We start from the raw sequence: 26,830 nt of genomic DNA, 5'->3' as shown, positions 1-26,830 counted from the left end.
ACCTTATTTTTGTACGAGCGTTACCAAAAACATGAATGCTAATTGCAAGGCAAAGTTGTGTAAACCTTTTTATATCTGTCTCCTCCATCCTAAGAAAGGTTGTATACCCTTCCGAGGAGAACAGCAACAAACTACACATTTTGTAATTCAATCTTTCCACTAGATTACATATGGCCTAACTAATGTCCAGCACTTCATGGTCTCATTTAAGAAACCTTGCGCTTACCGACTCCAGCTGAATACTGCCTGTATGTAGAAAACGGTCCGCTTCAAACAGTTGCACATCCGAATACTCCGCTTTAAATAAGACGCTGAAAGATGACTTAGCAAAGCTCTTCGTAACCGAAGAGCATACCATGTGACTGCAACTGTGTCAAGTACATATGGCGGCCATCTTAAAATAGAAAAATTGTTCCCCAAAATACATACGATAGTGAAGCATCATTCAATCTACTTTTTGCTAACTCCTCCATTTATATTTGTTTCTATTCTAGTACTATACTTTTCATGAAAAAAATACGTTATGAAAAAATACGCCATGGAACTTGTGCTTGTGACTAAAAAGAATCTCCGGGCAGAATTTCCAAATTGTAGTCCATTGATGCTTATGTGTCCTACCTTCGTGTATGTTTGTTGCTACTCTTACACTATGCTTTAAAAAAAATGAATTAAGCAGGGAAGAATTTTATAAAACATATTAACCTCTACAATGGAATTATTAATCTACAGTGGAATAATTCATCTACATTAAAATATTAAATTTATTAATGGGTGCATGAATGAATCCCCTTGTTAGTAGTTTACAAATTCTAACCAAGGATTATCTCATTTTATCAGTACCCAGATTAAATTGCATGCAGTTGGATAACTTTAGCCCCAAGGTAATTCTACAGAATGCCTCAGAACCAGAATAAAAAACTAACCTAGTCTGTCTCTCATCCTTAACCACATCGCTGCTGTGGTTATTTTTCCCCTGTGCTGAAAAACATAAACATCAATGTTATATGACTAGCTCAGCTCGTCATCAGCACAGCTCAACTGTGCCTCATGACGAGCTGAGCTCGTCATGAGCATGGAAGGGGTTAAAGTGGTGACGAATGGGATAGGTATCTCATAAGATAGTTCTTTCACATTCTTCCTGGTTGTTTAGTTCTCTTTTATGAGTATCAAATTTGGGCATATAATACTGTTTTGTTTTTTTCCTTTTAGATACTACATCTACACCTCTAATGCTGATCTGTATTTGTTCTAAAATCGTCCATTTTAGATCTTCTATCTTATGGTTCATGGTCAACCAATGTTCCACCATAGGAGTATTGTTACGTTTATTATGATTTGCCGACTTGTGTTCTTTGAGCCTAACATGTATGTCTCTGGAGGTTTCCCCTACGTAAGCCTTACCACAACAAGAGATTGAGATAGGACCCGTTCTTAGTACGGCAATTGTTCATCCTGTTCAAATAGTTTGTAAGTCCATCGCATCTAATGGTGTCCCCAGTTATCAGATTGGGGCAATTATTACAGGATCAGCACAAATAATTACCTTTGAGACATGAGTTATGTTATACTCAATTGTCTTTTCTCATATCCTTCTCTCTATGTATGTACTAAACAAGCTGAGGAATGTTGAAATCTTTGAATTCATGGAACGTAGGAGCCAAGCGCATTAAAGGAGAGGGGTCCGGTCAGGATGAAGGACCTGGCCTTAGTTCATTGTCAAAAGGTTACGGGTTGCTGGTAGGTGAATTTGGTTGTACTCTGACAGCAGGAGAAGCACCATGAACCAATGCTGTGTGGGCCACTTGGGGCCTATCCGGATGAGATGACACTGCTCTGCTTGCTGAGAGCCTTTGTTATTGAAGGTATCCAGGGAAGAGGGTTGGAGGGACGTAAGCCTGAGATCCTGGGCCATCTGTCAAAAGGCTTTCCCCACCATCCTGGATGTGGATGCCAACTTGCATAGAACGGACATTTGTGGTTTTTGTTTGTTGCTAAGCGATCTAGAGCTGGTTTGCCCGTGAACTGAAAGATCTTATTTAGCGCAACTGATCAAACACCCGTTCGTGGAGTCAGTTTCCAGGTCTGCTAAGCGATTGCTAGTCCTGGGAACTTGTTCAGCCCAAAGAGTTATTCTGTGTTGTTGGCCAGCTCCAGATTTCCTGATCTTCCTTGGACAGTACCAGTGATCTTGTACCGCTTTGTTCACATATTGGATGCTGGTGGTATTTCCCTTGTAAACTAAGACCGAAAACCCTGCTATCATTGGCAGGAAAACTTTGAGACTGAGTTACATGGCTTTGAGTGCCAAGCAATTGATAAGTATAGACTTCTGGAGCAGAGACAACTTTACTTGAAATTTCAGATTCTGTAGATGACTGCCCCAGCTCTCCAGGGAGGCATTTGTAATCATTACGAAGTGAAGTATATGAGGATAAAACGTGAGGTTCTCTGACAGGTGAGAGGCCTGAGACCACCAGGATAGAGCTTCCATCATACCGGCTTGAACTTCACCAGGCCCTTTGACGATCTTTTTGTTTAAATCTCTTTTTGTAGCATCTCCCGTAAGGCTAATTTTCTGATAGATACATCTGCCAGTGGATTCCTCACCTTGTGAATATCCCCCTTGCGTCAGCAATATTTGTAAATTCTTTTTTTAGCTTCGCGCCGACGAATTCATAGAGGCACGGCATCGCGCACGACTCCGTTGGCGTCACTGACCCCATAATAGGCCCACGCCGGCGTGCTGACATCAGTTCCCTTTTTTCCGCATCATCGACGCTAACGGTTTCGGGGAATCTCTGTAGCTGTTGGTAACTTTCTTACTGTTTTCTCGATTTTCCTGCTTCTTTGTGTCTCTAGCGATGTCGACTAAGAAGACCGGGTTCAAGCCTTGTAGGGAGTGCGGCAAGATGATGTCTATCACGGACCCGCACGAGGATTGTATCTGGTGCCTGAGTTCGGACCATGATGTAGACGGCTGCTCTTAGTGTAGAAAAATGAACCCGAAGGCGCTTCGTGAGAGGGAGACCAAGCTTCTGATGGCGAAGTTGAGAGGTAGTAAAGAAAAGAAGACTTCGAGATCACGTTCGAGAAGGTCGAGGTCGCGATCAAGATCCCGTGCGGTGTCTCCTTCGAAGTCTTCATCTGATCATGCTTCGAAGTCTAAGAAAAAACATAAGAAACGAAGGCATGGGTCTCGACATCACTCCGGTAAGGATTTGGACTCGAGGCCGAAGTCGCCTAAGAGGAAGCATGGAAAGGATTTTGTGTCTCCATCGCCGGAAGTCTTGGATCCAGAAGGTGAGGCTTCGCCTTTGGAATCGCGAGCTCATTCACCGACTCCGGTTCCGAATCCATCTCCGGTGGGGTCCTGTAGGGGGTCGGCTTACCTATTTTCTACGGGATTGGGAATCGGTTGCATCAGATCTTTGTGTTCTCAATCTCGTAGAAAAAAAGTATGCTCTTCCCTTTCGGGAATTCCCTCCAAATTACCCTCCTTGCCAAGGTTTTTGCACGGAGGAACACCTGTTGCTCCTTCAGGAGGAAGTCCACACACTGTTAAGAAAGGGTGTGATAGAGTTGGTTCCAGAGCAGGAAAGGGGTCAGGGATGCTACTCCCTGTATTTCCTGATACCCAAGAAGGATGGCAGGCTTCGTCCAATCCTGGATCTCAGGATCTTGAACCTTTACCTGAAACAGGAGAAGTTCAAGATGCTCACCCTTGCACAGGTTCTTCCGGCGCTGATGGAAGAAGACTGGATGGTGTCAATAGACTTGCAGGATGCATATTTTCACATCCCTATCCTGCAGTCGCACAGGAAGTATCTCCGTTGTACGGTGGGTTCACAGCACTACCAGTTTGTGGTCCTACCGTTTGGTCTTACTTCTGCGCCTCGAGTTTTCACCAAGGTGATGGCTGTGGTGGCAGCACATCTCAGAAGATCGGGGATACCGGTGTTCCCGTATCTGGACGATTGGCTGATCAAAGCCGAATCCCCAGAGATAGTGCTCCATCCTTTGCAAGAAACAACTCCGTTGTTACACAGGTTGGGTTTTTCGATAAATGTACCCAAATCTCACCTGGTGCCCTCCCAGCGCAACCTGTTCATCGGTGCGGTACTGGACACAACTGTGTGTCGTGCATTCCCTCCACCTCAAAGGATTCGCGACATACAGGAGTTGATTTCTTTATTTCACAATGGAGCGGTCGTTCCAGTCCTGAAGGTCCTTCGCCTGCTCGGTCTGATGGCTTCCTGCATTCTGTTGGTCAACCATGCACGCTGGCACATTAGGGCGCCCCAGTGGTGCCTCCGCAGGCAGTGGTATCAGCACAACGGAGATCTCAGGGAGTCTGAGAGGATCTCCAGAGAAAATGCAGCGGATCTTGCTTGGTGGGGAGTGGCAGGCAACCTGGCTCAAGGAAAGCCTTTTCAACTGCCTCCATCGGTGGCCACAGTGATAACTGATGCATCCACTCTAGGGTGTGGTGCTCATCTGGGGGATCTGGAGATCAAGGGTCTTTAGTCTCCAGAGGAAAGGTTGCTTCACATCAACCTTCTGGAATTGCGGGCGATACGTTTGGCGCTCAAGGCCTTCCTTCCTTCCCTTCGCGGTCGGTCGGTCCAAGTCCTGCTGGGCAACACCACTGCGAAATGGTATGTCAACAAGCAGGGAGGAGTAGGGTTGCAGTGTCTCTGAAGAGAGGCTCTGCGTCTCTGGTCCTGGGTTCAGGACCATCAGATTTTTCTGATGGTAAATCGTCTGGCCGGGGTTCTGAATTTGCGTGCAGACAGTCTGTCTGCAGTTCTCGGACGACCACGAGTGGAGGCTTCATCCGGAGGTGGTTCGTCATGTCTTTCGGACGTGGGGGACTCCTCAGGTGGACCTGTTCGCCACTCACGAGAATGCTCACTACCGGTCATTCTGCAGCCTCCAGTATCCGATGCGGAGAGCCTTGGGGGACGAGTTTCAGTTGATTTGGGACTCAGGGCTCCTTTACGCGTCCCCTCCCCCCACCCCCTCATACCCTTGATTCCTCGGGTTCTGAGGAAGATTCGCCAAGACCGGGCCCAAGTTATATTGATCGCCCCAGTTTGGCCAAGAAGGGTGTGGTACACAGATCTTCTCCACCTCTCATCGTGCCCGCCGCTCCATCTCCCTTTCAGGGCAGATCTCCTCTCTCAGATGGAGGGGCAGGTTCTACATCCCCACCTTCAGACCTTACACCTTCATGCCTGGAGATTGAACGGGGCAACCTGAATTCCTTTTCTCTCCCACACGATGTGGTGGATGTCATTCTTTCGGCCAGGCGTGACTCCACTAAATCTATCTAATCGTACACATGGTCTAAATTTGTCTCTTGGTGTGGAGAGAAAGCCGTTGACCCTTTGAAGGCTCATTTGTCTGATATACTACAGTTTGCTCTTTCTTTGACGCAGCAAGGTTTTGCTGTAGCTACAGTCAAGGGTTATCTTTCGGCATTGTCGGCATTTCTCTGTTTGCCGGATCAGCCGTCTTTATTGAAATCTCCTGTGGTTTTAAGGTTTTTGAAGGGTCTCACTAATAAATTCCCTCCTACTCCCTTTATTGTGCCTCAATGGGACTTAAATCTAGTCTTAACCTACTTGATGGGTTCTCCCTTTGAACCCTTGCACAAGTGTCACATGAGACTTTTGTCGTTTAAGACGGCCTCCTGGTCGCAATTACCTCAGCAAGGAGGGTAAGTGAGCTTCAAGCTCTTGCTTCAAAGCCCCCATTCTTGACCATTCATGCTGAACGAATGGTTCTTAGGACCAGGGCTGCTTTTCTGTCTAAGGTGGTAACTCCCTTCCATCTAGGACAGTCTATTACCCTTCCTACCTTCTATCCTCCCCCTCACCCTTCCAAGGAGGAGGAGAGACTACACCGTCTGGACCCTAGGAGGGCGGTGCGCTTTTATCTCGATAGGACTAAAGACTATTGTGTGGATGACCAGCTCTTTGTTGGATTTGCTGGCCGCAAGAAAGTAAGAGTGGTGCACAAGCGAACTCTTTCAAGATGGATTATTCTATGCATCAAGATCTGCTACTCCTTGGTGGGTAAGGACCCTCCAGAGGGTATAAGAGCTCACTATACTAGAGCAAAGTCATCAACATCTGCTTTGTCTAGAGGTGTACCTGTTGAGGACATTTGTAGGGCGGCTACTTGGGCCTCCCTCCACACTTTTGCGAAGCATTACTGTTTGGATGCTGAAGTGAGGAGGAACGGTCACTTTGCGCTATCTGTCCTCCAAGATTTTCTGGTATAGGAGAGTGGACACCCTCCTCCGGGAGTGGGTACTGCTGTGGGACTATTCACAAGGTGAGGAGTCCACTGGCATATGTATCTATCAGAAGAACAAGTTACTTACCTTCGGTAATGCTTTTTCTGGTGGATACAATATCTGCCTGTGGATTCCTCACTGACCCACCCGCCTCCCCGTTGTCCACTCTTCTATACCTGAGTTACTGTAATGTAATGTATATATATTTTATTGTCAAGGAAATGTTTTGTTTCAATTGCTTTCCTGCATTAGCTTCACACTGTGTTATCTTGACATTTATGTACTGTGTATAATGTGTATATATCTTCTGTCATCAGTCCGTCCGTGTGCCTCGAAGGCACGGAAAAAAGGCGGAACTGACGTCATCAAGCCGGCGTGGGCCTATTATGGTGTTGGTGACGTCAGCGGAGTCGCGCGCGATGCCGTGCCTGACGTCGTCCACGTCGGCGCGAAGCTACAAAAAGAATTTCTGAATGTTTCTGACGCAAGGGGGATATTCACAAGGTGAGGAATCCACAGGCAGATATTGTATCTACTAGAAAAAGCGTTACCGAAGGTAAGTAAGTTGTTCTTCAGGCGTGCAAAAGGATCATATTGATCACTCACTAAGTACATGATGCCCAGAAGCTAACCGAACAGACTCACTGAAATGTTTGTTTTTTCCATTGGAGAGCCAGTTCCTAGAGTCTTTGTGTCTTGCCTAGGGAGAGAAAGTCTGTCTTGGACAGTATCTAGTGTTGCATCCCAGGAACAGCATCTTCTTGGATGGAGGAGTTATATATATATATCTATATATCTCTTCGGTTTTACAAAATAGAAAACCATAAAAGCAGTGTTACAATCAGATAAAAAACACTTATTAACAATTAATACACATTCATTACAATTTTGAGAATAGACTTCCCACACTGGCATTAAATATCGTTATTTGGGCAAAGGTAGAAAATTATCCAGTTCATGAATCGTAAGAGGGCACTACAGGTTTGTTCTGTGTTTAAAAATACATTTTAAAAAATTGACGACGTGATAGCAGGTGCATTCAGACTCTAAAAACTGTAGACGCAACATAGCTGGGCGACATTGCCTAAAGCCCCACTGTTTTAACAGATGAACAGCCATAGTCTCCGATGAACATGATAAAATTTACAGAACAGAACAGTGTGGATAGTCGTCTGCTCTGATGTACCATCGCAGGGGCAAGGCATGAGAGTCAGTTCTCATTGGAAATGCTACTAAACGATGAAAGAGGTTTAATCTAAATCTCGTCAAGAGAAGTCGCTCAAATACTTTAAACTCATATGTTAAATAGGGCTGAATTGACAGGAGGATCTGAACAGCAATTACATGTTGGGCAGAAGGTTTCGAAGCTTCGCTTGCGAGCCTTAAGGCTTCTAGTTGGCTCAGTGCCTTTGCTTTCGGGTCCTTCTTCGAGATTTCATGGATCTTCTCGGGTGCTATATAATAACACTCAAGCCCTAAGTCAGTAAAAAAGTTTTTCACATAGAGGGGCCAACTAATTTTCAGTGAGTAGTCTAATTCCATGCAATCAGCCATAATTTTCTTTGTAATTAAGTTCTTTTCAGAAGTCCATATTCGTCGCCAAAGTAAAAGTGGTTGGATTTTTACCAATTCCCCTAAATATGGTAACCCCAATTCCAAATGACAAGCTAATGTGGAAATTTGTTTGGGTGCCGCTAAAAGAAACCTTAGAAGGTGTTTTCTGCCACCTGCAGGGAACCAATGTTAGCATGCCCCCACACTCCTGCCCCGTACAGGGCTATTGACTGGCATTTAACAGAATAGATTTTTGACAGTTCTGCGGGGGGCCTTTTTCCCAGCCTTTGTGAAAAGTTTGAGGGCGGTGATAGCTCTCAGAAAAAGATGTTTTCTCGCCTCAACCGCAGCTTTCCAATTTAATTTCTTATCTATTATAATACCCAAGTAGGGATAATGGTCCGTTGATGCAATTTTTTGATTGCGAAGGAAAATATCTTTAAATCGTTTTTTCCCTGTGCCTGCTGTCATGACATATGTTTTTTTTTGTATTTATATGTAAATCAAGGCTCCCCATGAAGTTTTCATACCTATCCAAGGCCTTCTGCAGTTCATGTGGGGTACGAGCCAGTATCACAGCGTCGTCTGCGTAGAGCAGAGCGGGGATCGGTCGCTTTCGTACATAAGGTATGTCCTGGGCCCCCTCAGCATCTCCACTTCCAGGCCATTTGTGTAGAGGGAGAACAGGAAGGTGGCCAGGACACAACCTTGACGAACGCCGCTCTCCACTCCAAATGACGCCGATAATTCGCCCTTTGTGCCGAAACGTACCCTCGCTGAGGCCTTGGAGTATAACTCCCTCAGAAAATCTACGAGGGGGGAGTCTAATGGATGGATGGAGGAGTTGATGATCTTTCATATTTCACAAGGAGCAGGGGCGGCTGGTGACATTTGACAGTGGTGGGGCGTAAGCTAATTTGCATATTGTAACTGACGTGTTTCCACGTACCTTTAGAGGGTCTGGTTCTAAATAGAGGGTCGAGGATCTGGAGTCAAACCATATTGAACAAAGCTGCCAAAGTTTTAGATTGCTCTGTGGGACCTTTTCACCGCCCAGTGAAAAATACCCAATTATGAGTGACACTTTTTTCGCAAGCATTAGAAAGCCTTGAAGAGGATAAACAAAATTATTAAAATTTGCACCAGTTTGAGTAACAAGAACCCCAAGATGATCGTACCACTGCTGCAAGGCACCAGGAACAGAGGGGCCCTTAGTGCTGTAAGTTTGCAGTTTTGGAACGACAGATGCACCGAGCGGATCGCCCACCCACACATGTAGCCTGTGTAGAGTAATAGGATAGTTTTTTGAAACTCAAGGATATAAGCATCTGACTGAGGAATGAGGGTGGGAAACTGCACCATATTCTCTGGGAACCTGTGCCTCAGTGTTCTTTCCTTGCTGGTAATGGTGAAAAAAGGTGAAGCAGCGCCACCCGGTGGCCTGAATGACCCCTGGTGCGATGCTGGACTCTATCTTTGTGGAGGAGATCGAACTCTAGTTGCACCTCCGGGCCCAGCTGAGCGTACTGCGCCTACTCTGAAAGAGCATAGATGTTGGAAATACGGCGGGTCTAATTGGCCTGCCACGGAGAGCAAGAGCCTCAGAGATGCTAAATAGGCTGCATTGGCTACCTATCTCGAAAAGAATTGTCTTTAAAATTCTCACGTTGGCTTTTAAGGCCCTTCACTCAGTGGGTCCGAATTACATCAGGAAGCGCGTCACTTTTTACGCGCCGCGGAGGATGTTGCGGTCAGCGGAGCTGGCTAAAGCGGATGTACCGTCTATTAGACGTGCCCGGTTGGGAGGACGGTCCTTCCAATATGTGGCGGCATGCCGTTGGAATGAACTCCCCATCACTCTACGCAAAATCAATAGTCTCCTTTCTTTTAGAAAGGAGCTAAAGACTATGCTCTTTCCGGCATAAGCTCTAGGACCGCTGTGATTTGCTGTTACTGTGTCTCTTGGTTTTCAGGCCTCTTTGTCAAAGCGCCGGGACACCCCTTGGGGTAGCCGTGCGCTCTAAAAGAGCGGTATAACATAATTAAGTTCTGTTCCTATTGTGAAGCGCTCTGACGCCTTCGGGTAAAGTAGGCGCTATATAAAAATGCATAAATAAATAAATTAAGATGCCAAAACCAGTGCCTCTGCCTTTACCTCTTTGAAGCGTTAGGCCTGGTTCAGCTCGGCCTGAGATCGGGTTTATAGTTGCATGATGATGGGAAATCCAGGGTTAAGCAGAACAGCATCTCCCTGTGTAAATCCTGCCCCAGGAGCCGAAACGGAGTAAGTCGTTACACACATTCACCTGCTCAGTCCCACTCTCCCTAGCAGTTAAGAGAATTGACCAGCCAATCCTGGCGCTGTATGTAGCGCCAGGATTGGCTAGGGGGGCACCATGACTGCTCGCCCAGTCGCCCTGTGCAACCCCGGGGGCTGCGGACCGCCCCCTGGTCCTCTCTCTAAGGGGAAATTCACAGGAAAACAATCTGCGCATGCGCGGGCTAGTTTCTGCCCAAAAATCCACTTGCGCAGCTGCAGCAGGCCCATCCCCTCTAATAAATACCAGAAAACCAATTATTTCTTTTCACTTTCTTATTTAATTTTATTCTTCATCCTTATATAGTCCTTTATGGTTCATATAAACTCTTTTTTTCTTTTTTTTTTTAACACTATTTTCTTTCATGAAACAATTATTTTGTGAATCAAACAGTTCTTTTACAAAATGACAGTATTACAAAATTATTTGTACATAAAACCCCTGATTAACATTCACACCTGAGTAGAGAAAACATGCAACCAGTATCATACATATATACTACATACACACTCTTCACACAATACACTCCATCTGTAAGAGTTAACACGTTTCAGTTGTTTATCTATTGATCACAATGGATTCACTACATTCCGTAGGATTCAATAATAGACTTGGTCAACGCGTTTCGGTGGGATAAGCGATATTGAGAACCACCTTCTTCAGGACCCGTCAGAATATTGCATAGGGATCTCTAAACCCAGGAGTATCTACGAAATATATATATATATATATATATATATAATGATAAATATACATATATATATGATAAATATTTTTTCCTTACTTGGTAAAGTGCCCTTCTACTAACATTAAAAACAGTAACATCCGTTTGGACCCAAGTGATACGTGCATCATGTGCTAGACATATCCACAGTCCTGTGTCATTTACATTCATTTTTTCTGTGAGTACCGTTGTTTTTGGTACCTTGCACGTTGGCCCTACTTACTTGGGTCAAGGCAGGGTTATAGTGGCGAGGGTAGTACTATCGATCATTCGAAGACTTCTTTGGCCAGTGCTATTTTCCGCCATAATTACACCATTTTGGAACTGTTTTTCCCACACGATGGCGTAAGCAGCACCAGAACATTGTCACTCTAGGTAAGCTAGAGTTACTGAGAGCGTTGATGAGTCTGATACCTCTAACTCTTTCGTGGGTCTTTCTAAAGGGTCTTTCGAAATTGTAATGTGCCAGAGGATCTTGCGTTGTTGGTCAATCTTGACTGCTTGCAAGGCGTCGTCGACATGCTTGCCAGAGAATGTCGCTGTGGTAAGGTAAAAATATTACATATATTTGCACCTCAGGTTCTAAATTTTTTGTGACACCTTGAACCAACCTTGGAGTCTAGGGACCACTGACCCTGCCAGTTGTGGGTATTCTATTGAAGCTATATCTATAGCTCAATCTAAGTTTTCTGATGAGGACGTTTCACCCCCCGACCCCCCCCCCCCCCCCCCCCCAGAGGAACTTTTTTTTTATTCATTTTTTTTTTTAAATCCCCATTTTTGCACTTTGTCTTCTGGCAGAAATTCTATGTATGTGGTATGTCTGACCATAAATTGCTACTTCTTGGTTCTGAAGCGCTACAAGGCCTACGGGTAGTATAGGCGTTATATAAATGTTCTTTCCATTCAATTCAAATCTAGTGGTGATACCTGCCACATATTGCCAGTGAATTAGCAACCCACACAGTAGCACCGGGCATACTTTGGAAAGTCTTGCTGGTCAGGCGGGGTTATGAGTGACATGTTTTTTCATGATTGTGATTCCTCCCGGATATATCAACAATTGGAATAAGTCTTGCAGATTTTCTATTTAAAATCGGTAGGAAAACAAACCAATTGCTTGTTGGCTATCGGAAGTTGGAAGCATTTGCAGCTCGTTCACTCAGGGTATGGAAACAACCAAAAAACATCTGGTGGAGAATCCACTGGTTGTGGTTCTTCTCTCTAACATCACCACATGTGAACAGGTCGTTCCCAGGAAGCATGGCAGTATTTGACACTGGGATCATTCTTTGAGTGGCATGAGCATCAGAGGATGCTGACATATCAGACACAATGTGACCTTGCATGCTTGGGAAAGTGTTGGTAGTAATCCTGTAACATGCCCTGTAGGTCTAGTACTAGAGCTACATGGACCTGATCCATGCTCTGAAGTTGGAGGCGGAGCAAAGTGGTGAAATTGCTCCACATATTGCCTCTCCATATATTGCTGACTGGTGTAGACGTGCTCCTATTAGTCTCCTTAATTCTTGGCATTAAATTATTCTGGATTATGTGCCTTTTGTTGTTTTTGACTACAGTGCTCTCGTCATCGTTTGCATTACCATCAAGTTTGTTGTCGACTAGGTGGACGTAGACTAGGTTGACATCAGCAATATTTGATTGCGGCAAGGCCTTAGTCGTAGACAATGCAGTCTTAGACCAGGCCGATGATGAGGGTATTAGGGCTTCAAAAATCCACACGCATAGTTGAGCAAGATTTAATCATGACTGGCATTTTTTAGGGACTATTCACCCATTCTGGGGAGCTAATAACAGGTGTTCTGCTTGCTCACAAAGTGAAAGAGCAATAAAGATTCCTTTAAATCTTTTATCTTGTCACCTTTGCTGGCTTTCAGAGACAGAGGTCAAAACTCAGTTTATCTTCCTACATTTATTTTTCTTTCTGTGACTAAAGTTGGAGGATTTTGTAAAGTGAACTGTGTGACAATTGAACTGTGCAAAGCTTGTGAAATGAAAGGCTGTAAGAGGTCATTTTAAATGTGTTCCACTAGTTATGAAGATACATTTTTGTAATTCTGTGGTGAAAAAATATTTTTATAGGATCAAAAATAATTACAACACTTGAATTGGTGGTGTGCAAATTTTTATATTTTTGCTGGAACCCAATTTTTAAATATTTATGAGCTATTATCAGTAAAACTACGTTAGTGGGAAAGTTGAGGCCATTTCAATTGGAAATATGCTATCTGTAAATGACAGTGCACTACCACATCATGCTTAAGTAATATATTCATGAAAAGCAAGTTTTTACACATGAACTGGGAATTAGTATTGCTCCTGCCCAGATGACAATGCTATTAGTGAACTATGAGGCAAGCCAGGGATCATGTAGTATACCCAATATATGGGCGAGATTCTTTTTATACATGGAGCAAACAGTTAACTACGATTTTGACAGTGGTTTTGCCGTAGACGCCTCCTTGTCAGGTTATAAGGACTTCCCCGATGTAGTGTCAGGGCTGAAGAGGAAGTTGTAGGGTTTGCCTCTGAGGTCTTTTTTTCCCATTTTTGTCTGTGAGAAGAGCCTTAGGAAGTCTCATGGGAAGTCTTTTGTATGGCTTTTCTGCTTGCCTTTTGGAGACCCTTGGTATGACAACTTCCTTTGTCCTCCCCTGTGAGGTGAAGGAGTCCTCCCTGTCCTCATTAGAAGTGACAGATTTCAGTTTCTGTAGTCCCAATAATAGCCTCATCTCTCTGAACGTGGGCTTTTGAGGAAAAGGTTAGACATATTTTTTAGTCCTTTACCTTGTTTTCTGATACTCTGAACTATTAGTGCCAGGGTCAGAGAAATAGAATATGAAATTTATTCGTGGATGGTCCAAAAATAAATAATAGCTGAAGAAACGGAGCAGAGGTCAGGGAGACTCCTTTCACATGACCTGCAGTCGAAAAACTGAGGCAATCGACCTCTGTTGGGAGAGTTCTAAAGGGTACTGTTGCCAGATTAGTTATATTTCAAGTTTGGTCCTTTTAAAAAAGGACATAGACTATTTTACTGACTTTTTCATTGTCATTATAGCCCATGATAGTGATACCATACTGCTTTATTATGGTACCATGTGACTCCTACTTCGGGGAATGTTTCAAGCATGTGAATCTATGAAAAATCCAATGCTGAAGAGCAAAGACTACCATGAGTAAAAACTTCACAGAAGACTGTTACCGTTGCTCTTTCAATTGTGGCACGTTCCTCCCCTACATCTTTTTGCAGCACCACTGCATTCAAAATGCCAAAATATTGCTGGTTGGTTGTTGTTTCCAGGGACCTAGAAGAAAGCTTTTTTAGTGCCCTTGCTGGAGAAATTTGCTTAGGCTTTTCCAACATTCCCTTCCTCCTGCTATCGATATTTTGGAAATCGAAAAGGGAACCATGGAGATCATCCATCTTCCACCAGCATGGGACAGACAGTGCTGGTTCACAGCCCTTTTGGGATCTGTCAATAGACGCTAAATTCAAGTTCAACGCAGATCCTTACCTATTATACAAGAACCAGGGTTTAGTTCATTACAATCCATCTTCCCTGCTCCTGGCTGCTTCAGACCTAGATTATGGTTTTTCGAGTATACCACCAGGCTCTCGTAAGATTCTTAGTGCAGCACTATCAAGGTGCATTCAAATAAATGAAACATTTTTGCACCCAGACTCATGACATCTTGCCGTACTTCATCTGGTTCAGTCACGCTCGAAACACTCTGCCATTGAGGTCCATTTTGCAGCAGTATATCTGTATCTAAAACCCCCAGATCCACCTTCACTATATTTGACCCAAATATTCAGGAGGTTTTAGGGGCTTTTCTGTATATTCCCTCCAATAGCAAAACATCCGGCTGTCCTGCATCATTACACTTTTTTGGAAGCTCTTGTGAAACCTCAATTTGAACACATTCTTAACACTGGATTACAGATGCTGTTGTGGGGAACTTATTTCTGGAGGTGGTCTACAAGAAAAATTTGAGAATCGGGTGTTCTCAATCAACCCCCTTACCTAACATTAGATAAAAGCAAAGCAGCATTGATGACCAATCGGAAATTAATTCCAAGTTCTCCATGCAGTTTTATCTAATTGAAAAACGAATCTACCAACATTTTTTCACAACCAGCGACACTAGCTCAAGAAACACTACATTCACTGAATGTAAAAAGGTCTTCTATTTTACATCCAGGCAAAAGATTTTCCAAAATCTGGCCAATTGTTTATCATGTGGAAATTCAGACAAGGGCCGCTGTTTATCAAAACAAAGAATAGCTCAATGGATGATAATGTGAATCTTTTTGGCTAATTAAATCATGTCATCCTTTAAGAACTGCAGTTGGTGAACATTCCACCAGGAGTATGGGGTCCACAGGCATACTCTTTGAAGGGTTGCTGTGAGAAGTTGGCCTGATATGTAGTGCTCACTATTCTAGTGATCACTGTGTATCATTCCAAACGACCCTTATTGATGATTGGTTGTAAGTCAACCTTATAGACCAGCTATCCTAGTAGCATGGACAAGAGCAGTCTTTAGGCTAAACTCTAGAGGGCGTGTTAAGCCAGCTGTTATACCATCACATATACCCCTTGAACACCAAGTGAAAGGACACCACACAAGTTGTTATGAAAATAAAGGATATTTATTTATAACAAGTCTACTCTGAACTCTTTATGAGTCGGGGAGCTAAGTACACAACAAAACTCCTAAGAAAATACTTTAAGTTGCACAATTTACACAAATGCCCGAGGGGCACGAAAAACCATATACTACAAAAGTGGAATGCGAAATACTAGCAGGCAAGTAACAAAATCCAGAGGCTTTAGGATCGCTAGGACTACACTACTGAACCTTCAGGTTAGGAGCAGGAGGCCTAGGGAGATCGGGTGCAGAGTGTGCGCACTCACGCGGGATGCGGGACAAAGTCTATGGATACTAGTATTCGTAAAGTTAGTTATCTGACGAATCCGACTAGGTAGGCTGAAAACGAAAAAGGATCTGGACACTTAGATAGTGAACCTACGTTGGAGCACCGAAATGCTCAAGTTACCTAGCCCAGGGGCTGCGGCTGCATAGGGTTCAAAAGACGTCGGGAATCCTCGTTAGTCTATGGAGCCTGAAAGAAGAAGTTGCTGGCAGGCGACCAGTGATGAAGTTCGATGTGATCCAAGCCTGGATCGATGATGGAGACGACCTGAAAGCAGAGGGGACTCAGTTCTTAATCACTAGCCAGTGATCAGATGGGCACCAGGATGGCACCGGATGAAGTCACCTCGACCAGGTGAGTGGGCGACGCTGGACTCTGCTGTCTCACGGACCAGGAGGCGTTGTCGGTGACCAGGATGGAGGTGCGAGCTGTCCCACGAGGGTGTCTGCTGTCGGCGCTGCTGAAACCAGGATTGGAGCAACAAGCCTTGGCAAAGGCAAGCCCACGCGGTGCAGTGAAGATGGCGTCTGGAGTGGACCAGGAGGGTCCGGGGTGCTCCTCTCTTGGAAGGGAGCAAGGGCCAGTCTGGAGCAACCAGACCAGCGGTGAAATCGTCGTGGTATGTCGTCAGGAGGGCCACTAGCCAGCAGGCAAGTGGCCGGACAACGCGGTGAGCAGCAAAGAGCAGAAGGGCCCCACGCAGATCTCGTGGATGCTGGGGGGGCTGGACTTCGGTGCTGGAGCTGCTCAGGGTTAGGGCTTCTCAAACCCCAAAGCACTCACTCAAGGATCCCTCGGCGGTTGTGCTGGATAAGCGTCGTGCAGTTTTGAAGATGGCCGGTCCCTTCAGGTCTCGTCACACCCACGAATCTCAGCTGGGCTGATGATGCAGGTAGAGGTCAGAGGTGCCAGGGAATCCGGGTCTCGTCGAGCTGGGCAGTCTTGATCCGGAGGATGGACGTGCAGCAAACCGCATGCGCTTAGATGGTGCCCGCTGGTGCAGGGTGGCTACTCCTTAGCCACAAGGGAGAGTCTTCAGAAAGGTTCAAGAGTTCTTTTGTGGAAAGTAGTCAAGATTCAGAATTATCTAATTTGGGAAGGGGGCCCGCTCCTACCTTTATACTAAAGAAAGGGGCTGGCACGCGACTAGGTCCTGCCCATGGGAGGGACCAGGAAGGGGGTGGTTACACCCCTCTCCCCTGTCCGGACTTTCCCCAGCTCAGGGGCTGGTGTGCCCCTGGAACTGGTTCAAGCCGGCATATGCACAGTGAGCACTGGGGTGCCACTCGCAGTCACCTTCCTCTCAGCCCTGCCTACCTGGGATACACAAAACCCTGTCTGGGATGGTGCTAGCACCGCCCCTGACAGGAAACCCTTTGTCCAAGCTCTCCTCGCTGGAAGGACTCCCAGCAGCAGGAGGTCAGACTTGTGTCTGTGGTGGCAGCATCCATTTTGTGATGCTGAGGCTCGAGTTAACTTTTACCGGGGTTCACAGTTACATACATGTCGTGTCCCTCTAGAAGGGTGGAATGCTAACCCCGTCGCCAGAATTGGCGAGGGGTTAGTATTCCAATTCGTATGACACCTTACTCGACATGTTTTGATAAAGCGATACCAAAGTTGGCAAATACCCGCGAGGATTATAATGCACTTAAGAGTATATGGTACGCGTTATCATGGAACCGCTATTAGGACTTGGTTCCGCAAGCGGCAAACGGGCTCAGCTCATGCCAGAGCACCATCTCACATATTTCCAAGCACTCTGCCTTCAGGATTGATAAGGCCTGCCATAGGAGTGACTGATAGGAATTCATGTGTCCATTTTAGGGTTAGATATAGGAATACTATATCTAAAGCAAAGGGTGATTACACCACCTTGCCCCAGCTGTCGTGCAGCCAGTTGTGTCAGATTTAGATGGCCAGCCAGGGGTGGCATAATACATGCTGCAGCCCCTGGTAGGCCCTGGGTACACCTATGCCTTGGGTACCTAAGGTACACTGTACAGGGACTGATAAGGTGACTCTGTATCCAATTAGATATGTACCTAGGGTACATGGAATCCATTTTACAGAGAGAGCAGTGGGCCTGGGGCCCTGAATAGCAGGGTCCCAGGTCAACTAAGTCGAAAAACCAGCAAAACACCAGGCAAAAAGTTGGGGCAACCATAGTCAGATATCCACGTTCCTACAGTTGCCTTCAAAGGACATTTTGTTGCAGCAACATGAATCTCTACGCAAAGCTTCACCAAGCATTGTCTTAGATATTCAGTCAAAGACTGAAATAGCAGTTGGACAATCGGCACTAGGTAATCTGCTAAATTAAGGTGAGCCTCATTCACATCTGTTGTATATTCTACTGGAAGAAATGCTTTGGTATTCTAAATTAAAGCATGCAAATCTATAAAATCCAATGGTGAAGAAATATTTACTTATGTGTAACTACAGTTCTTTAGCGTTTATACATTTCGCAGATACACATGTGCCCTCCTTATAGTTGATGAGGCTTCCAGTATAATTCAGCTGAGCTCTGAAATCCTGACAGTTGGTTTCTCTGTGGAGGGTTAGAATCCTTGTACCTCCACCTGATTAGCTGGACTTTTAGGGCATGAAATGAGGTGAATTGGCAGCATTTACTTTGTGAATACTTGTCCATTTGTTTTCCACGAAATACTGTTTTTTAAATTATTTTCCAAGAGATATTGAAATACTGCTATGTTAACATTGACTCCCGGAAATTTCCAGACTGATTACTGGGACAAATTCAAGCATCTGAGTCTATTAAAAAAAAAAAAATCACAATGTTGAAGAACTGTAGTTACAGTCCAGTAACTTTCTTTGGTCTATCAAATATTTCCTGAATAAGACCTATGATAGGTGACTATACTGCAGAAGCTACTTTCTGCCAAAATTCAGCTGGAAGAACATCAGATCCCAATGCCTTGGGTTCTTTAATTGTTCTAAAATATGGTATATTTCCTGAATGGAGATTAGCTTTTAGTGATTCTTGGTAATCTGTGGTTAATGATTGCAGTACACAGTGCTACTTTAGAACGAAACATGCCCCTTGTTTATTTGGTTGTAGTAATTCTGGGTAAGAATAAATTGTGTGGAGTGGACGGTGAAATTCCTGCTACCTTAAATAAGTCAAATTCATAGATTCCAAAGCCAAAAGGTCTGGTCTTCAGTCATGCCACAGCAACAATTACATGGGTTGAGGAGCAACATAAACAAAGATGGTATTCAAGACTACTTTCAGCAAAAGACACATTTACACTACAGGGGCCAGGTCTTGTAGGAGTTCTTCATTTGAGGAATAATCATGGAAAACACAATGTTTCTCAAGTTGCAACATCGTTCCCTTAGTTGGACCTCCATAGGGACTGCAGTTTCTCTACTGAGGCACCTAAACAAAACCAATTAGCCATGTATAATATTTTAGCGCATAATTTCCATTCAATTTCATTATGATATGGAACCCCGCTGGAGATCCACATGATGCAAAATCGTAAGTACAAGATACATACGTAGGTCGTATTAAATACAGTCATAATAATGTACAACTCAGTGATAAAAATTTAAAAAAATCTTCGCACAGCCTTTAATATAAGTGAAAGCATTCAACACTTGCAGACCACCAGAAGTAATTATGATATTGGTACACTAACCTTAAAAAATAAACTTGTCCATATTAAATAAAGACTTTCAAATAATACATAGATAATAATAATAATAATAATAATACAGCATTTTGTAAAGCGCGAACAGCTACATAACGAGGAGGTGTCCCGGCGCTAGGAAGAACACTGTTGACCTAGAGGTGGAAACAAGGGAGCTTAGCGTCGTTGGGTAAAGAGCCAGGTCTTCAGCAACCGTTTTGAAGCAAGGTTCAGAGGGAGCTTGCTGAATAGCTGGGGGCAAGGAGTTCCATAACATTGTGACATTTGCCGAAAAAGTTCGGCCCCCCAATCGAGCCTTTTTTGCTCGTGGGACGACAAGTTGAACACGGCTATTGGAACGGAGCGTACGGGCCTGTACATATCTCGGGAGCCGGATTTTCAAGTACTTAGGGCAGGTGCCAAACAGAGATCTAAAGGCCAATGTAAGTGCTTTGAATTTGATTCTGTTGGCAACTGGCAGCCAGTGTAGTGATCGCAGATACGGAGAGACTGAATGCTTCAAAGGGATCTGCAATAACAGTCTCGCAGCCGCGTTTTGGACCAACTGGAGTTTTTGAGTCAGGTATTTAGGTAAGCCCAGATAGAGTCCGTTGGCGTAGTCCAGCCTAGATGTTACTGTGGCATGAATTACTGTTTTCCGACAACTCACAGGGAGAAGTCTCAGGATCCTGCGGAGATTTATCAGCTTACTTAGACAGCAACCGACTACCTGTTGAATATGCAAGGTAAAGGACAGGCTGTCATCCCACCTCACACCCAGATTTTTTGCCGAGAGGCTAGGTGAAGGTGCTTGGCCCATCTCCGCTGGCCACCATAGCTCTGAGGGAGGAGGGAGGCCTTTACCAAAAAAGATCACCTCCGTTTTATTGGCGTTTAGTTTTAATTTATTCGCGTTCATCCAACAGGCTACATCTCGGAGACAGCCCCAAAAGTTCGAGAAGGACTCCTGCGACACCTCTGAGTACGGAAATACCAACGGGGTGTCATCGGCATAAGAGATTGCCTTGACACCCCAGTTGGCAATCAACGCAAAGAGAGGAGCGAGGTAGATGTTGAACAAAAGGGGGCTGAGTGCCGACCCTTGCGGAACGCCACAGCTGATGACTTTAGGTGATGAAGCGACAGTCCCCAGTGCCACCTTTTGTGTTCTGAGACAGATACGAATGTAGCCATCCCAGTGCTTTGTCACAGATGTCTGTCTCAGCCAGTCGCATCAAGAGCCTGGCGTGATCGACCGTGTCTAAGGCGGCCGACAGATCCAGGAGTACCAGCATCGCTGAGCTTCCTGCATCCATCGACCACCTTACTGACTCTGCCACCTCAATTAGAACTGTCTCCGTGCTGAAGCCCGGACGAAAGCCTGATTGCGTCTCATGTAGTATCTTGTTTTTTTCGATGAATTCACTCCGCTGGCGCTGTATGATTTTCTCGAACATTTTTCCCGGAGCGGCTAACCGAGAGATCGGGCGAAGGTTACTGAGGTCTTCTGGGTCCCAATTGGGTTTTTTTTTTTAAGCGGGAGAAGGGTTGCATGTTTCCAGATGTTCGGGAATACCCCCGAAACGATGGATGAATTCCAGATTTGTTGTACTGTAGGGGCCACAAAGTCAGCGATGGTGCCCCATATTTTAGAAGGACATGGGTCATCCGGCAAACCGGATTTGCAGCGGATAAGTTCTTGTCTCACCGCATGCAGAGGTATAATCTGGAATTGAGTTAGGGTTTCACCCATCACATCTTTGGTAGCTAGGTCCGATTTCATAGTTTTTGTTTCTGGCCCAAAGGATTCGTAAACTTGTTTAATTTTTTGGTCAAAGTACTCAGAAATATTTTCGCATAGAGTGAGTGACTGGGGAACCTCCCTCTCAATGCATTTAGGTTTAAAAAAGGACTGTACCGCCTTAAAAATCTGCTTACTCGACTGCTCTGCCTGCTGGATAGAGTCCGCATAAAACTGTTTTTGTAATCTTTTGTATCTGCAAGCCGCCTAACTCATACAACAAATTTCAGAAACGTCTGGAAAATTGAATGATCTTGTCATCAAATATTTCCTTGGGTGTAAGCATTAGACACAACGAGTCTGAGTATTTAAAAACAGGGGTCTTAGAAAGTGATGTGCATAGTGCAACAAGATATGCCAAAAGTGGCATCATATGCCGGAACACAGAACTTACAGATGTTACCTAATTGCCCTTTTGTGTACACGAGCAACCTAACTCATTAGTACAAATTAAAAAAAATCTAAAAAAAAAAATCTCGTCAATCATTTCATTAGCTGGGAACATTAAACATTTATGGGCCTCCAACACTGAGCGAATATTGTATTTTAAAACATGGCCTCCGGGTGACTGTGCGTTGTACAATGCAAGACATTCAAATATTACATGATTTCAACCTTGAATATGTAACTGATATAACTCAGAATCTCTCCATTTTGGGGATCCTTATCCCAACGCCTGTAATAAAACGTAGGGGGAGAAAATCCATTCTCAAAAATAAAATCCATCTACGGGGTCCATAAAGGAGATTCCAGGTTACAAAAGGTTGAGGATTATTCTCAAGATTGCTCTCTTGTACCACCTGATTTAGCTGACACAAAGCAATGTCTCTAACTGGACTAATTTTATAAAGAGTATTTTTTTATAAGACTCTTTAAAAGAGACTTATACATACAACAGCCTACACTCAGATCAATCCCAAAGGTTTCTTTTGCCAACTCAAAGGACCTAAAGAAGGCACTCCTATCTTTTTGAAGGAGAAAATTTTAACTTAAAAGCTGCACGAAGTGCTGGCAGCTCTTCGCCTAAGATCGAATTTCCCCATCTCAGAACAGCAGCGAGTGCAAATGTAAAAGTTAACATTAACACAAACTCCAAGTGAAGGGCTTGAGGGCCTGCCACAGTATTCAAGCCACAAATCTGGTGGAGGATTCATTCGACCTTCTATTATCTCAAAAAAGCTCCAGCACCTCGCAGGCGTAACTTAGTGAAGAGGTTATTTTAACCTTATAGACCAACAAAACGTGACTAAAACGACCTCTCCCACAGAATTTGTATAATCTGTTATGGTAATTTGCCTGAAATAATGTCCTACTCGAGCAAAGAATAACATAATCTTCATCCCGCCTGCTACTGGAAAAGATTACCCAAATACAAATAAGAGTCCAATTTCTCTTCCCCTGGATTGCAGTTGAACTTTCCCCTTATTCTTTTTGCCTTTCTGTACGGAAAGTGAAAAAAAAAATTTTAGATAGTTATTTTCCGAAAGTGGGCTTCTGCCAACTTCATCCGAGCAGAAAGGCGATGTTGCAGGCCAATAGGGGTTAAATCCATTATAGCCATGTCATCTGCATACAGCAGGCAGGCAATAGACATATTGCCAATTTTTGGCGGGTCCCCCTGCACCTGATCTAAAATACCAGGTAGATCCTGTGTGTGGTCCAGGCGCTGCTTCTCAGCCGTGCGTTATCCCGCGGTCAAGCAGACCGCCGTATATTCGATAATCTCTCTCCACAAGGAAAAGAAGTTGGATCGCACAACAATACTTCTTTAAGGTAAATTAGGATATTTATTTCAAACAGACTCCAAACACCAACGCGTTTCGATCTTTCATTTCTCATCTTGCCACTGATGAAAGGATTTGGACTCCTGAAACGCGTCTGGCTTTACAATGGATGCCTGTGCCCCAGCGAGGAGACTGTTGGCAAGTTCACAATAAAGAAACGAACTACTTGAATTTCTTGAGGCTTTTCTTTGTGTTTGCTACCTGATGGTTTGATGGTTGGAGATGTATATATTGAGCGATTCAGCCTCTTTTGAGAGTGTTCTAGAGGGTACTGTTACCGGATTGCCTAACAGTTGTAGTTTGGTCCTTTTTAAAAAAGAACATAGGCTATAAAGCCTATGGTTCATTGCCATTCTGTCTATTGTAGTAATACACATTAATATAGTACTGCGGGACTCCTACTTCAACGATGGGGAATGATTTAAGCATGTTAATATATGAAAGATACCAATGCTGGAGAGCTACAGTTACAGGTAAGTAACTAATTTTCTTGATAAATATTGGCAACGCTAACAGCGTGATATTGCTTAAAAAAATCAAACTAGTTTGGGGATGTGAGTGGGATGCTGGCAAGGGTATGAAAAGGATGAAAACGGGGCGCAAGGAGAGAAGCGCAGTTGGAAAACAAAATAATATGTGAGACAGGAAAGTGGAAAGCAGTAGGGGTGAGAAGCACAGGACAGACAATGGTAGGGAAACGCAATGCACTAGGAATGCTTCATACAAAATTAAAAAATACGTTCCTGAAAAGCAGACCCTGGCGGAAGCATAAAAGCATCCAATGATAGGAAGTGAACAAGCTGTGCTCCTTGGGAGGGACAAACAGGAGATGGATGGGATAAAACAAATAAAACCGTTCGATAAAAAGCAAGAAAATAAGTGACAAAAACCAATGAAAAGCAACGGGCGGAGTTGCTTTCCAGGTAAGCAAGTAAGATGTCCCCAATAAGCCTGGTGGGCTTCGACCTAATTACAATGGAAAGTAACGTGTCATGTGAATAAGATCATTTGGTTGCACAAATACAATGGACCTTTGTTGCTGATCACGTCTTCCTTAGGTTTTCCTTTATTGAATTATTTCCAGAACAATCAAGATTTTACTAGTACTTGCTCTTCCATTTCAGAGGTCTTAAAATCCTTTTTTTTTAATTAAATTTGTTTTTAATCTGTGTAATGCGTTTTGTTTGAGTGTTGTATCCTGATGCGTTTTGCCAATACAGAAACTTTCAAATTAAGTCCCTCATTAAAACTAGTAGTGCAGTGTAGGTTGTGGAAACATTGTCAAATAACTTGTCTGAATTCTCTGCTTTTCTTCTCATGCCGCACAGAGGAGTCCAAGGAAGGTGAGGCATTGCCCGACATTAAATCTCCTCCCTTCATTCCCCTTTCAATTACTTTACCTCTGAACATCGGTTAACTTCCTAACACATCGCTCCATGTTTTAGGTATTTTCCAAACTGTTCGACGTTTGTCGCCGTCGGATGGCGCGTCGACCCGCGATAGCGGTGCCAAGATACAGACTGTCGTCGAATAATAACAAGAAGAACTATTAGACCAACCCTCTCTGCTTTACCTTTCTCTCTGAAGTGTTCGCACTTCCGCTGTACGACAATAAAAAAGGACCGAATGGACCGCTCTGCATAAATGCGGACACACATGCCAGAGTGATGCTGCAGATAGGCACTGGAATTGCACATCCATTTTGGAACACTAACGTGGGTTGAACTGATGACCCTCACTTGTCCGCAATCTGCAAAGACTAACCTCATATTATAGCAGCACAACTTGTTTATCATATCCGTTCATTCATCCTCATTGTTTCAGTTGACAGTATATTTTCTTTTTCTTGTGAATGTTTTTACGTTAATGTGAGTCTTTCCTTTTCCATTTTTGCTTTCCTCATGTTTTGTTTTGCACATTCACACTGCAGGTACTGAAGCCCCTGAGCGATAACCTAATGGAGGATAACGTAAGACAGACTGTTACAAACTCCATCAAAGCAGGCCTCACTGTACAGGGGTCTCACAATGCCAGGTTAAAGGCAGACTGACGTTTCTTCGCCTCTTCAGCTTTGCTCTCCTGTCCTTGACTTGCCTGCTACACATCGAGAACTCAGTAAAAAACCAAAGTTTACAACGGAATCTCTAGGTTTCATTTTCGCGTGACTGACTTCACCGGATGCGTCATCAAGAGGAGATGCTGGTTTCTGCCCAAGTGCCCCTGCCTATGACTCTGTATTAGTGCCAAGGAGGCTGGCCGGCGAGTTGTAAATGTTAAACTAGTATATTTTTCTGCACCTGTTTTCCATGCTCATCTATCCCTGCTTTTCTCCTTTTCCTTTTGTTTTTTTCGTTCTCTGCCTTATTTTATTAATGTGAACCATGTGTCCTGTGCTACGCGGATTTCAGGGAAATTGTTTTTTTAGTTTATCTTGAGGCAATCCTTTAACCGAATGTATGTAGGCTTACGATGTCCCGTTGTTTTATTTTGAGTCCTAGTTTTTGGTTAATTTGTAAAAAGGTTTGGACCTGGTAATAACTGACACTACTGAAGTCATAATTGCTTCACTCCACTAAAATATTTATATTGTTGCTTTACTGCCTTTTGCTTCCAGTATTACCTAGCTGCATGTACATGGTTGTCCAAAACACTGCTGAACACCGTCTAAGTTGTAGTGAGAACCTATTTCACCTTGGCCTTTCAAATTCAGCAAGCCTGCTCTCATAAAAAGAATCGAAGCAAGATAGGGGAGTAATCGGACTGTGGGAAGTTCAGCCTTCATGTACATACAGATGCCATGGATTCTATTGGGAGTAATTTCATCCAAAAATGCCTAAAACAACTTTAAATTATCTGTACAGAGTGTTTGTTTTAATTTTCTATAAAAATGATAGGGCATGTATATGAAATATAAATATATAAATACACTTTTTGTATCGAGTTTTTGTAGTCCAATGCAAAACCTGGTTCTGTAGTAGACTAAGTACGTCCCTGTAAAGGAATGTTAGTGGCTCATGTCAATGTGCGAATGCATTAAGCCAATTTTGGAAGTTTTTGATATATTTGTGACATTTACCTGCCATGAGCAATGCAACCTCACCCCCTTGGAAAACAACAATGGGAATGTTTTATTGTGGAACTGTTTTTGTCCTCTCTCTCCAATTTTAAAAATTATTTCTTGTAATTTATTTTCTGTTGATAAATAAAATCACGTGTATATATGAACTTAGATGTGTACCTTTTCTGGCTTTGCTTTAGATTTTTACCTACTTAATAGTTTCAGTTGTGCAATTTTATTGCAAATATTTTTGCTGTTTCTGCATGTGAAATAAATTGGATATTTGTAAAGCTCTCTACTACCCAAGGTCTCTTGGTGCTGAATACGAAGAAATCAGGACACGAAATCAAGTCAAGGTAGGTCTTAAGCTGCTTCCAAATATTTAGACTGGTGCAAGTAGATATCTGATAGAGACTTCAAGCCCACATTCCTTACCTTAGAATATTCTCAAGCGTCCGCGTGATCCAGAATATCTTGAGCAGTACCTCTGCGTGGCAGCAGGTGGTGCTGATCAGCTCTGTGGCATACGCGATGGAAGTGAAGTGTGCGGTGCCTATATTTTTCTGTGCCATCAGCCCAGATCCGGAGACCTGTCTTTTTTTGACTGCTTTTTAAAAACTTTTTGACAAATGTTTTTTTGAGCTTTGCTGCCAGTGTGCTTAAGGGATCTC

At 43.9% G+C, this 26,830-nt stretch overlaps 1 protein-coding gene across 1 annotated transcript in view; it reads left to right on the top strand.

The window, feature by feature from the left end:
• The window catches only part of LOC147662061 (atlastin-2-like), a gene marked incomplete at its 5' end in the record, with an annotated part of 106,322 nt that extends 79,996 nt beyond the window's left edge, over positions 1-26,326 (top strand). The window contains one exon of the mRNA XM_086951143.1: positions 25,032-26,326. Within this exon, the coding sequence (XP_086807269.1) occupies positions 25,032-25,151 (120 nt within the window). The remainder of the gene's footprint in view (positions 1-25,031) is intronic.
• Positions 26,327-26,830: the final 504 nt, after the last annotated feature.

This window comes from Lissotriton vulgaris, unplaced genomic scaffold (genome assembly GCF_964263255.1).
Source record: "Lissotriton vulgaris unplaced genomic scaffold, aLisVul1.2 SCAFFOLD_630, whole genome shotgun sequence".
Classification (NCBI taxonomy): domain Eukaryota; kingdom Metazoa; phylum Chordata; class Amphibia; order Caudata; family Salamandridae; genus Lissotriton; species Lissotriton vulgaris.
Note: the sequence above shows the minus strand (reverse complement) of the source record. Positions and strands in the feature narration are given on the sequence as shown.